This window comes from Fukomys damarensis, unplaced genomic scaffold (assembly GCF_012274545.1).
Source record: "Fukomys damarensis isolate Sample0158 unplaced genomic scaffold, DMR_v1.0_HiC HiC_scaffold_20, whole genome shotgun sequence".
In the NCBI taxonomy this organism is placed as follows: Eukaryota; Metazoa; Chordata; class Mammalia; order Rodentia; family Bathyergidae; genus Fukomys; species Fukomys damarensis.
Window position 1 is genome coordinate 40,944,369 of NW_022900932.1, and position 13,516 is coordinate 40,957,884.

The window sequence follows — 13,516 nt, forward strand, 5'->3', positions numbered from 1 at the left end:
TCTCTCTCTCTCTCTCTCTCTCTCTCTCTCTCTCTCATCTGCACGTACACAAACACACTCCTACACAAAAACAGTCTTTGCTTCCTTCTTCTCTAAGCCCCAAGGTATTTCTATAAATAAACAATAAGACCCCGAGCCTGCCAGAGGTCCTCTATTAACTCTTGCAGTGTTCTGCCTCGGAGTGTATAAATCTTTACACTGCCACATTTCATAGTTTGCAAAACCCTCTCCCATACACAGCTTTTACCCGATCCCTGTATTGCATATTTTAAAAGCCCTGTAAATCCCTCTTCCTCAATCCCATATGCAGAATTGGAGACTGCTCACCCCACAGTCATACTTCCAAAGTTCTTATCCTTGAAACTGTAAGCTTCAAGCCATGCTAGTAAAAAATTGCTTATGGCAGCTGGGCGTGGTGGTGCACTCCTGTAATCCCAGCCCTAGGGAGGCTGAGGCAGGAGGATCACTGTGAGACCAGCCTGAGCTACACAGTGAGTTCCAGGTCAGCCTCACTACATAGTGAGACCCTGTCTCAAAACAAACAAACAAACAAAAAAAACAAAATAAAAAATTGCTTATGGTTCAGGCCACGTATATCTTTTTTAAACTTCAAAATTTTTAATTGGCAAATAATAATTACATATATCTATGTGGTACTGTGTGATGTTTTAATACATGCATACACTCCATCACTCACACCATTATCATTTCACTGTGGCGAGAACATTCGTCTCTCTCCTAGCCATTTCAGAGTACATATTACTATTAATTATCGTCACTCCGGGGGAACTTATTGATCCTGTCAAACTGAAGCTTTGTGCACTTTGGCCAACATTTGCCTTTCCCCGTCCACCTCCAGGTCCCTCAGACTAATCACCATTCTACTCTCTTGTCCTTATGAGTTTGGCTTCTCTTAGATTCTACATATAAATGAGTGTCTAATATTGGACTTGTTCACGTTGGTTCCAGACCAATTTAAACTCCCGTCTCATATCTTGTTTTGTCTAAAGGCCTCTGCCCTGCAAGTAGCCAAGACTTGCTGTGGGAATGGCCAGAGTGGACGCCATATGGGACTCCCTCCCTGCCTCTTCCTGGCTTTGATTCCCTCTGCATTGGGGTGAGAAGGCAAGGTGGGGCTGAGCATTTCCTTCCCACCCCAACTCTTGCCATCTGCTGTCTCCATGATTGTTGCAGCGGGACAGCTTCTCTTGCAGGGACTGGGGACCTCAGGCGCAGCCAGCCCAGTCCTCTCAGTTCTAGTATCTTCTACAGGATCCTTTCCATCCATGGAAAATTCAACCCTCCAGCCACACCAGGCCTTCTGAGAGATCCTGCCCCATAAACTTCTCTTTTCAGCCCTGCCTTCTCTTACTTCTGTTTCTTTTCCCCTAGTCCATGGCCTGCAGCAAGACTGTTGCCCAGGTAGATGTTCAGCCATGAAATGTGATGCTAATGATGCCCGTAGCATAACCCCAACTCTCTTGATTCACCTGTCCCTGGACCAGTTCTCTCTCCAGGAGCTCTGCACCTCCCTCAAACTGAGGGCTCGGGATCCCACACCCTCTCTAGCTTAGCCTTCTCCTTATAGACCTGGGATGGGGAAAGTCTGTGATTTTCCCAACAGTTCTGCCACATCCATCACTAAAGATTGGGACTGCTCTTTAAAAATGTGAAGGGCTCAGCACCCTTCATGTCACCTTTGGGTCTTGACACCCTTCCAAATTTACTAACCATGTAATCTTGGGCAGGTCACTTAACCCTCTGTGCCTTCACTATTTTATTTGTAAAATGGTGATAATAGTGCATACCTTATAGGATTAAAATTAGAAAGTGTAAATAAAACTCTTAATCTGGTACATTAATTAACAAGGCACCTCATAGCACTCAACAACATTTGATGAAATAAAGCACAAGAGAGAAAAGCCAGGAACACCTGTATGAGATTGGGCACTCAGAGAAGATCATTCTGAGGCAGAGATACTTAAGCTTCAACACGGCAAATGAAGAAGTCAGCCAAAGAGTGAAGGACAGACAAAAGGAACCACACATTTGTTACTTTGTGGTAAAATTTCTCCCAGGTTCCAGTTTGGCAGATTGAAATGGGATCACATTACCTAATTGACCTTTCTAGGTTTTCTAAGTTGCTTTGGATACGTTAATATTGTGTGTAAATACAGGGCTATATGATATTAATTCTTTCTGGACCAAAGGTGGTGGTAGCTCCCAGTAGCCAAAGTTTTCCAGGCGCCTGCTCCAGCAATTCTCACAGTACAGTCAGTGATTCCACCTCCTTTCCCGCTGGTGAACTTGTCAGGTGTCTTGTAGAAGCCCCCAGCTTTTCCTGGACACAGTGCCTCTCTGTAAAGGAAGTCCAAAGACAAAAACTCTTCAGTCTTTCTTCAATATCACCAGAGGAGTGGTTCTCTACTACCCATCCAAGGTAAACCTGTAAAACCCTGCAAAAGCCTGCTTCCATCCATTGTGTCCGCGCTCAATGCCTTCTATAACTGCCAGCAGACGGCCTCATCCTACCCTGTAAGAGACAGTGGAGGTCAACCAAAGCAAGGAACCAGGCTGGGAAAGGGTGTGGGGCAGAGCGGTGGGAAAGGAGCAGCTGTGTTCGCCCAGTCACTGAGCACACTCAGCTGAGAGTTTTACAGCAGGTTAAAAAAGAAAGAAAGAAAAAAGATTATAAAGGTGGAAAGAATAACCCTCAAACTAAAGGACTGAGATATGGAAGACTGAGTGCAGCTGAAGGCTGCTAGCATCCATAGGGCCCAGGGGGAGAACACAAAATGGAGTTCCCTTCTCTTCCCACCCTGGCTTCACCTTGCTCCTCCAGGGAGCCCACCTTCATGCAGTGGACACTCCAGCCAAATGTCCCAACCTTGTCCGCATGCAGCTCCCCACCACCATCCTCTAAAAAGCCACGTTTCAGATCCCAGAGTGAGGCCGGTGGTGAGGTAGGCCACCCTCAGAACACAGGCCAACATGGGCACTGGAGGTAGGACCCAGATATTTGGAAAAACAGTTCCAAGAGCAGGGGTGCTGGAAGCATAGTCTCGGAGGGAAACAAGTACGGGGTCCAGGAGGAGACACATCCCCTTACGGACTTCTCACTCCACTAAAGGGTGTGGCTGGAGAAATAGTCAAGAAGATCCGCTGAAGTGCAGGCACGGAAATGGTGTCCTAGTTACTAGCTGAACACCAAAAATAGAACTGAGACAAGCACACAGTAGTTAGGAGCAGGCAAATTTCTTAAAGAAGTTGCTGCCTCTCTGTCCCCTACAACTGTGTATGTCCAGCTCTAAACTCGTCTACATTTCCAATTCTCTGTAGAATAATTGTCCATAGATATTACTCTGTCTCACTCGGGATATACAGAAATGCAATATTTCTTCTTCCAAATTTCACAAAATTCTCTTCTTCAGTTGATTGTTCCATCATTTTTCCTATGTCCCAAGCTAAAACAATGAGGTCATCTTTTATTCTGCCCTCTTCACCTTCCCTAATATCTAGATCTCTTCCTCTGAGCCCCCTTAGCTAAAATTATATATGCATAACTAAAATAAGAAACATTTTCTTAGTTTCCACAAATTATTCAAATTGGCATGTTTAATCTCTTCAATAAGCATCCATCCAGCTGCCTGCAATAAAGACACTGGTTTTAACTTTATTTCCAGATTTCAACTCATATAGTAGTTGAGGAATACAGATTAGAAACATGCTTGTAGTGAGAAGTCAGACTTTGGATACTGGAAAAACAAAAATTCCAGCCAGGCATGGTGACACACACCTATAATCCCAGCACCCTGGAAGGCTGAAGCGGGAGGATCACAAATTTGAGCTCAGCCTAGGCAATTTAGCTACCCTACCTCAAAATAAATAAATAAATAAATAAATAAATAAATAAATAAATAAAAGCAGTCTCCGCCTTTAAGAAATAGGAGAATCTAGAGGTCCCATTTGACCCAGCTATTCCCCTGCTAGGTGTCTTCCCCAAATAATTAAAAGAATCATACCACAGCAAATCATACCACATGTGCACCCACGTTTATTAGCAGCATAGTTTGTAATAGCTAAAACTTGCAAACAGTCCATTTGCCCACCAACCAGACTCTGGATAAAGAAGATGGGTTTGTTTTATAAAATGGAATACTACTTAGCCATAAAGAATGAGAACCTCGAGACATTTATAGCTAAACGGATGCACAACAGAGGCCATACTCTTAAGGGAAATAAATAGGACACACATGTGTAAATACCAAATAGTTTATCTAGTGTGAGAAGCTGAAAGTATAAATAAGGCTCAATTACATAATAGATAACATAAAATAAGAAGAAAAGGTCCAAAGGGGAAGTGAGAGCAGTAGGGGAAAGGAATAAATATGAGAAAAGGAAAAAATAGAAACACAGTCTTTGTTAATAGGAGGGGGAGGAGGGGTTGAAAGGAGAGCTGGGGAATGAGGAAAAAATAAGAACCAAGATCTATCACGTAAAGGTACAAATTCCCAGCGATGAATGTAATTGTATTGTATACCTAAAATATATCAATAAACTTAATGAACAAAAATAATAGGAGAATCTACTTTCTTATTATACTATATTTTATATCACAGGCATTGTGGCTATTTCCACCTGCAACAACTCAAATGATGCCTCAATGCCAATAGGAGTTACTTCTAAGTAACTCTCAGATGCAAAACAATTTTATGACAATGACAGTCTACATGAAAATAGTAGCCAGGGATAGTACATCAAATAGTACATAAAAACAGGGCCGGGGATTTAGCTCAGTGGTTCTTCTGCCAGCCTTGCAAGCACAAGGTCCTGAGCTCAATCCCCAGTACAAAAAAAAACAAAAAAACAAAAAAACAACAACAAAAACTAGTTTAAGTGTGCACACAGGATATTTGTTGTTTGCAGCCAGGTGGTTGCTTTGGGATTTTGTCTGTTTTCTTATTAGTCAGGACTTTGGTAGCAACAAGATGAAGACATGGCTGGATGATAGGTCTGATTTCACATGATCGAAGTAGTCAGGACCAGAGAGTGTCGGCTACCACAAGGAAGGAAGAAAATATCATAAATTCAAATGAGACACATGAACAAGCAAGTTGTTGCCTGGGGTATATAAAAGATCAATTTTGAAGGTTGCATCATCTAACCAGGTACATAACTGGACACTTGAGTCTTTGTGTGTCTCAGGTTACAGTCAGTTTTAATTACTTTGAACCTGATCAGCGTTATAAGGGGTTGGGATAAAATGTGTACTGAAGGAGTGAGGACCACTGTGTGACTCACTTGTTCCTGTGGACTCACTGGAGCCCTGCTGGTCACGGGTGCCTTAACACGGGAGCAGTTGATTCACTGATAGAGTGTGAATAAAACGAAAGGCTACGGGGAGCTAGCAGCCGCTATTCCCTACCCTGTTGGGAGCAATCCTACATGATTTTGGGGGAAAATCATTTCATAATTAAATCAGGATGCGGGCCTAGTTTTCCTGTCTACAGGCCAGCCACAGACAGCATGTCAGCCATAACTCCGTTTTTGCCTCCAGTCACAGCTAAACCTCAGTGGTCTCGTGACACTGTGAAGCTCCAGAGGAGGACTACAGGAGCTGGATTCATCCAGAGAGGAATCCAGTCTTCACTTGCATAGTTCCTCATCCTTCTAGGATCATCAAGGTTGCCTTCTGAGTCATCTGATACTTTTGTTTCTGCTGATGCTCTGAATAAAGGTGTGGCAAGCTTGGGTCTAGGGTTTTTGCTGCCCAGAGCAGCACTGATCAGGCCCAAACTCAGCTTCTTCTAAAACACTCATTTCTGTCTATATATTAATAAATTTGCCTTGTGCTGTCATGGCTCACGGGAGACTAGGACCTGATGCAGAGGTGCTAATAATATCCCCTTTCCCTACACTATACAATGACTCCTCTTTTGTGAAATGAAGCATCTATATCTTTTGTGGCTGTAATAGCAAGTTTTTAGCATAGGTATGACCTAATCATCATTGTCAAACACACTGAACCTAGACAGTGATATAACAGGGTTCCTGGAACTGTTCCTAAGACAGGAAGATGCCTCTGTCTATCCTGCTGTGATGAACTCTTAGTGTAAAGGATGGGAGACTACTTACCCTACATGAGGTCTTAGGTTTAATCCCCAGTATGGTAAAAACAATCAACCAGCCAAGTAACAAATAAATTGCAGATTTTTTTTTACATTCTAAAGATAACATAAAGAAAATGAAAAAATTAACTATAAACTTGGAGAAGATAAAGCTGACAAAGGATTAGTATCTAGGGCATATAAAGAACTTCAATACGTAAGAAGAAAAACTACAAGAAAAACAGGCAAAAAGTCTTGAACAGGCATTTCACAGAGGAGAGAACTTCAGTGGCCAATAAACATATGAAAAGATTCTCAATCTCATTCATAAGCAAGAAAATGCAAATTAAAATTACAATGAGAAGCTGGTCTTTGGGGTGCACTTCCCAGCACTTGGGAGGCTGAGGCAGGAGGATCACTGTGAGTCTGAGACCAGCCTGGGCTACATAGAGTTCCAGGGTGACAAAGGATTAGTATCTAGGGCATATAAAGAACTTCAATACGTAAGAAGAAAAACTACAAGAAAAACAGGCAAAAAGTCTTGAACAGGCATTTCACAGAGGAGAGAACTTCAGTGGCCAATAAACATATGAAAAGATTCTCAATCTCATTCATAAGCAAGAAAATGCAAATTAAAATTACAATGAGAAGCTGGTCTTTGGGGTGCACTTCCCAGCACTTGGGAGGCTGAGGCAGGAGGATCACTGTGAGTCTGAGACCAGCCTGGGCTACATAGTGAGTTCCAGGACAGTCCAACTACATAGTAAGACCCTGTCTCAAAAAACAAACAAACAAAAAAATTACAATGAAATACTATTTCACTTCAACCTGAATGGCGAAAATTAAGCCTGCTGTAAATAGCAAGTTTTCCTGAGCTTGACAGTGGATCCTTCTCATGCCCATCTGGTGAGAGGATAAGTTGGTGTGATCCCTTGAGAAACAATTTGGCATTGTAAAGTTGAAGATGCATAGCAATTACACTTCTAAGGGCCGGGGATTTAGTTCAGTGGTGCTGCCGCTTGTCTTACAAGTGCTAGGTCCCGAGTTCAATCCCCAGCACCAAAAAAGAAGCAGGAAAACTCTGCTCTTTGATCGAGTCCTCCTACAGGAGGAGCTCAGAAACATGCCAATATTAGATCAGACTGGCACAGGCAGCCAGTAAAGGACAGCCAGAGTCATACCCACCTGGTAATGGCTCCCCCTTTCACTACAAAAGGAGGTTCTCTGGGGATGACTTCAAGGAGGAAGTATGAAGCACAGGAAGGAACACATGTCCAAAATCTACTGATCAGCCCACTCCACCCAGCACAAGTCACTTTCCTTGTCTGTATCTTAGTTTTTTCTTTTATAACATTAGGCATTTAAGTCCCATGATTTTCAGTATCCCTGTTAAACCTAAACTTGAGTCTGCTCCATCTCTTGGGAACAGAGTATTTTTCACCCACCTTTCAGCTTGACTAAAGACCCAAAAGAGACAAACTAGGAGTTATGAACTTTAGTGCTTACCGAAGCCAGTCAACAGTGTAAGAGAAAGCAGCCGAAGGTGGAGACTTTGGCCAACACAAAGTAACAGGCCTCAGCTATGGAGCAGGTGTCATCTGAATGGGGCAGCTGCCACTCAGCCCCACACATGTGTTGCCTTCAACTTTTAGAGGAATAAATAAAACCCATGTTTTGTATAGTTTCTTAATTATTCTATCATGGCAATGAATTCTGTGCTCATATGCAGCCCACAGATTTGTAGTTTACAACTTTTGGCATAGAGGATGTTATATGATAAAAGTTTATTCTTCATAAATAGGCCTTTCCAGGTTGGTCACTGACTTCCTTTTCATGAAGCTACACTCCACAGAAGCCCTGCCTGGAGTTTTAGGCAGAACAGGAGCAGCACCTTAAATGAATGAACCTGCTTCCTTTCACCCTGCAGAGTCAAGCTGCTCACTTCAGTCCAGGACTGATACCCACTGGGCCTCCCTAGGCCCCTATGTGCAGCTCTAAGCTTTGCCCCTCAGCAAAGTGCTGGAGCCCAAGGAGTAGGAACTACTCCAGCCCTTTGCACATCATCTTCCTCTCCCATTTTAAAGCTAACAGGTTCTCCAAGATAACACTGACACAACAAAGAACATGTGTGCTAAGTAAGAATCACAGGTGGGGCTAAGGGGACAGTCACAGTAACTCAAGCCACAACCTCTGGACCCCCAGTGACCAGGTGCTAAGAATGTGGTCACTAATGAGATGAGACTAGGGCCATGTGAATACTCCTAGGTGGATCCACTTCATGGTCCAAACAACTCTGCTCGGTTAGTCCTAAACAAAACAGGAGACTGTCAGTTGAGTTTCTTATTTAACTAATTGTGGCTTTAAGAAAACACTCTCAGATCTTATTATCAAACACATTTATTCTTAAAGTGAGAAGCTCATAAAGGATAGCTAGAAGGGAATGAAATACTTACAGTAGAAAAATCATGGATGCTAGTCAAACCTCAAATACTGTCATAGCAGAGTTATTCCAATAACTCTGCATGGCAGATCATACATGTTAAATTTAACTGCTTTCTCTTAACATGTTTCAATGGATGTGCTCTATAGCAGCATTTTTGGACTTCTGCCCTTAAAATCTTACAGAATGAACATATGCAGACACAAAAACAATTCTCATCCCAAACAATTTATATTCATTTTCTAAAAAAAGCATTTTTACTTCAAAGGAAATTAAAACAGCAAGACAAAAATAAGCAAGAGATAGACTGCTACTTCTATGTGCAAGGTACTGGATTCTTGTACTGAGAACCCTACTGTCAATCCTCACTTCAAATATCACATTAATGTGTGGCAGAAAAATGGGTCACCTTCAATATGAAGGACGTGGCTGTGTACACTGACAACATTCTTGAAGATACAACAGCATTGTAGGATGAATGCCAATGTACATACTAGACCTCCTTATGAGGCCAAACACTCATGAGTTATCAGATGACCAGTTATATGTTTGGGTTAAGCAACTATAGTGTCTGGTTTAATCAAGGCACTTGCAAAGAGCTGTCTTTTCCATGACCTCAAGCTCCTACATGGCGTCGGCCATTGGTGCTAGCTTGCTTTGCATCGGTCGACATTCTGTTCCAAAATTCCAAGCACGATGCCTTGATCAGAAAGCCACTTATCACATTATGACTGCAAAGCCAGGTTTGCTTAAACTTTCCCCAAATCATGATTTTTGATAGATCATGTTTAAACAGAAAGGCTTCACTTAAGGTCTTAATTCTCCAGAATTATAGATCATCTTCCCCCAATACCATCCAAAAGCCCTGGAATTTTATTTGGCTTTTCTCCACAGAAATACACAGGATGTATCTCTTTCCCCTCTGTGAGTTATTTTCCCAGGAGAGAACCATAAAACCAACTTTAATACACAAAACATCCTTACATGTTCTCACCAACAATTAAGCATCGGAACTTCTCCCGCTCTGACTTGAGCTTCAGAGCCCTTTTAGTAGAGTACACACTTCACACATTCCTCATACCATTGACACAGCGTTCCATCACCATCAATTCTCCTTCCTCAACTTTTCCTTGCTCAATGTGAAAGCTACTGAACTGAGAGGGAAGGAGGAAGGACATTGAAAATGTACTACTTTTCTAAGAATAGTTTCTAGGCTGTTACTTGATTCTCCAAAACAAAAATGGGTAGTATCATCCATACCAGACTCCAATGCTAAATTCTCAAGTGGCTATATTTTCTGTAGCCAGGCCTCAAAAGCTCAAATCTAAATCTACTGATGGAAGAAAGTAGCAAAGACTTCCTAATATTGAGCAATACAGACCTAGAATTGCACAGGGACTATGACAGGTCAAGGCCAGACACTAGGTTGCTTAATTCATCGATAAGAGGCCAAGTTCTCCATTCTCCCCCAACTCTGCCATTCTGGAAAGAGTCCACTAGCCAGCCTTGGACTGCCAAAGATTGTTGATTCTAACTCTGTCTTAGGGGGCACCTGGTGGAACGCACAGTCCTGGGGTGCTGTGTGTGCCTGTACCCCATCAGGTTTCCACTGTACATGGACAATTCTGTAATTCTGACCCTCATTGTTATCCCAGAAGACTTGCCCATTAGCATAGTAAGAAATGCAGAACTCAATTTTCTCCTCAGTTGGAATGACTGGGGGTAGGTCAATGGTAAATGAAAAGGTGTCACTATCTGAGCTGCCATACACATTCTTCATGTAGACACAGTCCACATTTGTGTAGCTTTTCCAACTGTCAAAAGTGATACGGACCTGAACCCTCTTCTCAAAGCTCATGTTTTTCACTTTGACAGTCCCAGTCACTGTTCGCTCTTGCAAAGAGCAGTTCTCCAGGCAGACAAAGTTCTTTTGAAAATTATTCCGGAAACTTAAGTAATCAGTTGAAGGCTGAGGAAAATCTAAAATCAAGTTTTTCTCTTCGTGGAGTTTTAAACCAGAGGAGATATCATTAAGATCCAAGAGATCAAACTGGAGATCCCATGCAGGTTCTTCTGGGAGGTCAGAGAAGACACGGATAGCAGTCAGAGAAAGGCCTTTAGAATCAGCAAACACCACCCGCTTCTTGGCTTGGTTGTGTGAGCTCTTCCATTCTTTCTGTGATTTGGATTCTGCTTTGAGATTGAGACATGGTTTCAGAGGTTTTAATTTAGTCACAAAATTTCTTCGTTGAAAGTTATTGTAAGGACCCAGGAAAGTCTTCAGAGGTGGTGAATGAGCCAAGCAAAGCCTCATGGCCACATCCACTGGCATGACTGAATTTGTCAAAGGACGTGGATCCAAAACCTGGATCATTCTGGAATGCAAAAGGAAGGGGGGTTATCACCTCTATCTGAAATGTTCTCTGCCTCAATACACGTGTACTATTTTTGTACTGATGGAATTACAGGCAGGGCTGTATCAGGGAGGTGCTACATGTCAGGTAAAAAAGAATAGTATCAGGTGACTAGATCTACATTGTCTACCTCGCCCCTTGGCTGGTAATAGGGCCATAAGTTAACTGCTTACAACATTTAGAGGAGGGTTTAGCTCCCCCATTCAAAAAATAAAAGATGGATGATGTCTAACTTGCTCTGCTCTAGAACAGTGGTTCTCAAACTTGTGTGATCACCATGGCCTGGGGAGTTAGTTTCTTTCTTTAAAAAAGGAAAAGAAAATCTCAGAATTCTGTGACTGTAATTACAGACTACAGTAAACCTCTGAGGGTGGAGCCAAGCAAGTAGCTATATTCTTAAAGCTTCCCCCAAAGATTCTAATGACCAAAAGGCTGCTTTGGGAACCATACTTCTTTCCCCTCTGGCTGTTATTGCTTATTTCACTATTAACTTGATTATACTTCTCTGAAAGAGTAATCCACTAGAAAAGAAAAAATAGCAACGAAAATTTTCATGCAACATTCTGAGAATAAAGCTAAGTCAGAATTATCTTTCCACTCTGACTATCAGGCTTGTCCTCGTTCCCACAAATAACCAACTGAAATACAAGCCAAGACTTCATACATTTAAAGAAAAGTCTCCATAATTTGGATTTCATATAGAAAGATGTCCATGGAAAGTCTACATTTAAATGGAAAAGCTGGTTGCCTGTGTGAGGTAACAGATGTGTGTTCATCAGTCACACTATAACCATTTTACCACAGATATAACATTATTTTGTACACCTTAAATTAACACAATAAAATTTATTTTAAAAATAAAACACTAGTTACTTGAAAATTAAACTGTTTTAAAACATATATAAGATATGAATTTATAAATATTTTAAAACTTTATAGAAAATACACCTAAAGTTAACAATTATCTCTGGGTGATAGGATTATTTGCTGTCTTTGTACTTTTTTTGCTATTTTTCTAATGTTTTGGCAATGGGTGTTTTTCTAATGTTTTGGCAAGGAAGCTATTTAAAACTTAAATACAACTATGCTCAGCAATATTAAACCAAGAAGCATCCATCAAGAAGGTTTTTTTCTGGCCATTAGTCCTCATTATATGTTGCCACGCTTATGGAATTGGGATTTTTTTTTCCCCCCAACCAATCTTTGCCTTCCAGATAAGAGATATGTGAACACTGTACATGATATTTCTCAGTTTGGCTTTAGTAAGTCTTCACAGCAGTTCTAAGCACAGAGGCAAGTGGTCGTTTTCACAAGATGCGCAATAAAGGGCATTCACAGAATTTATTAGTTCAAGGATTTTTCTGGGAGACCTACAAACTCAGAGCAAACAAATGAAAGCTGAAGCTATATTTGTGGATCTAATAATAGTTAAAAGGCAGAATTTTTAGAGAAACTACTTAAGTAGGTTATGGGAGGTTTTTATTTTTGTTTTTACTTTTTGCATTTATAAAAAGACAGCTTTAGCATTGGGCAATTTCCCTGGAATGTTAAGGCCTGGCCGCGAGTTAAGAATAATATGCATTCAAACTCTGAGACGGCATTTAACATGACAAACCATGATAAGAAGAGTGGAGGAGAACAAATGAATGCAGAGTGGAGAAAGAATGAATGCAAATATCGCTCTGTAATTTTTGCCTCCAAGCCAAACTACCTACCAACAAAGTCACAGTGCTGTCACAAGTTAAGCTGCCTGAGTACTCGGGACACTTGTGCAGGGCCCAAAGATAACAGCCTCATCAATGGGCGAATCTGAACTAAAGCTGACTCACGTTTCTGATTTAGGATGCTCATTACTAAAACAGACGCTCCCTAAGAAATACAGGAAAAAATTCCACACCTCCAAGGCCTCCCGGTGCCACAGTTAAACAATGCCCTGGCCTGGGGTCTCATCTGCAGAGAAGGCAGGAGTATGCCCCTCAACTTCCGCGCAACTGCACATTTCCTTCTGTCGCGGGTGCAGAGTGGCAGTGAACCTACCTGGTGCAACTCATTAGGCACAGAGGAGGCGGTGGACCGTGAGATCCGGCACCCCGCTGCCTGCGTGAGCTCGCAGACCTCAGCTCCCCGCTGTACCCCTTCAGTGGTCGCTCGGGCTGGCTGGGAGTCCTGCTCCGGAAAGGCGGCTTATCAGCACCGAAGCGCGTGAACTGAGACCTCGAACCAATCGCCGGGCGGCAGGCCCGATGGCGCGACCAATCAGCGCCCAACTGCAGCGCGAGCCCACATCCCCAGAACGTGGTCTCCGCCCGGCTGGACCTACGGAGAGCACGCCGGATCCCCGGGGTGGGTCGCTGAGGACACCCGGGCTGCTGGACAGAGCGGAGTAACGTGAACCTTGGGCAAGGGGCACCAGGCATGTAATGCTGGGGCCCGAGGGAATACGCAGCATGCTTCACCCAGGCGGGCGCCAGCTCCTCCTGGAGTTGGGGTGTCTGTTACTTGGAAATATGTGGGTCTGTTCACAGCCGAATCTGAGCACAGAGTATATTCTGTAT

The 13,516-nt window shown here is 42.6% G+C and overlaps 1 protein-coding gene across 1 annotated transcript; it reads right to left on the bottom strand.

Annotated features, from left to right (window-relative positions):
- Nucleotides 1–8,488: 8,488 nt before the first annotated feature.
- Ppp1r3c (protein phosphatase 1 regulatory subunit 3C) lies at nucleotides 8,489–13,211 on the bottom strand. The gene is made up of 2 exons (XM_010632102.2): nucleotides 12,999–13,211; nucleotides 8,489–10,922 (listed from the first exon to the last, which is right to left on the bottom strand). Exons 1-2 carry the CDS (start codon nucleotides 13,010–13,012, stop codon nucleotides 9,983–9,985), a joined length of 954 nt encoding a protein of 317 aa, XP_010630404.1. The 5' UTR covers nucleotides 13,013–13,211; the 3' UTR covers nucleotides 8,489–9,982.
- Nucleotides 13,212–13,516: the final 305 nt, after the last annotated feature.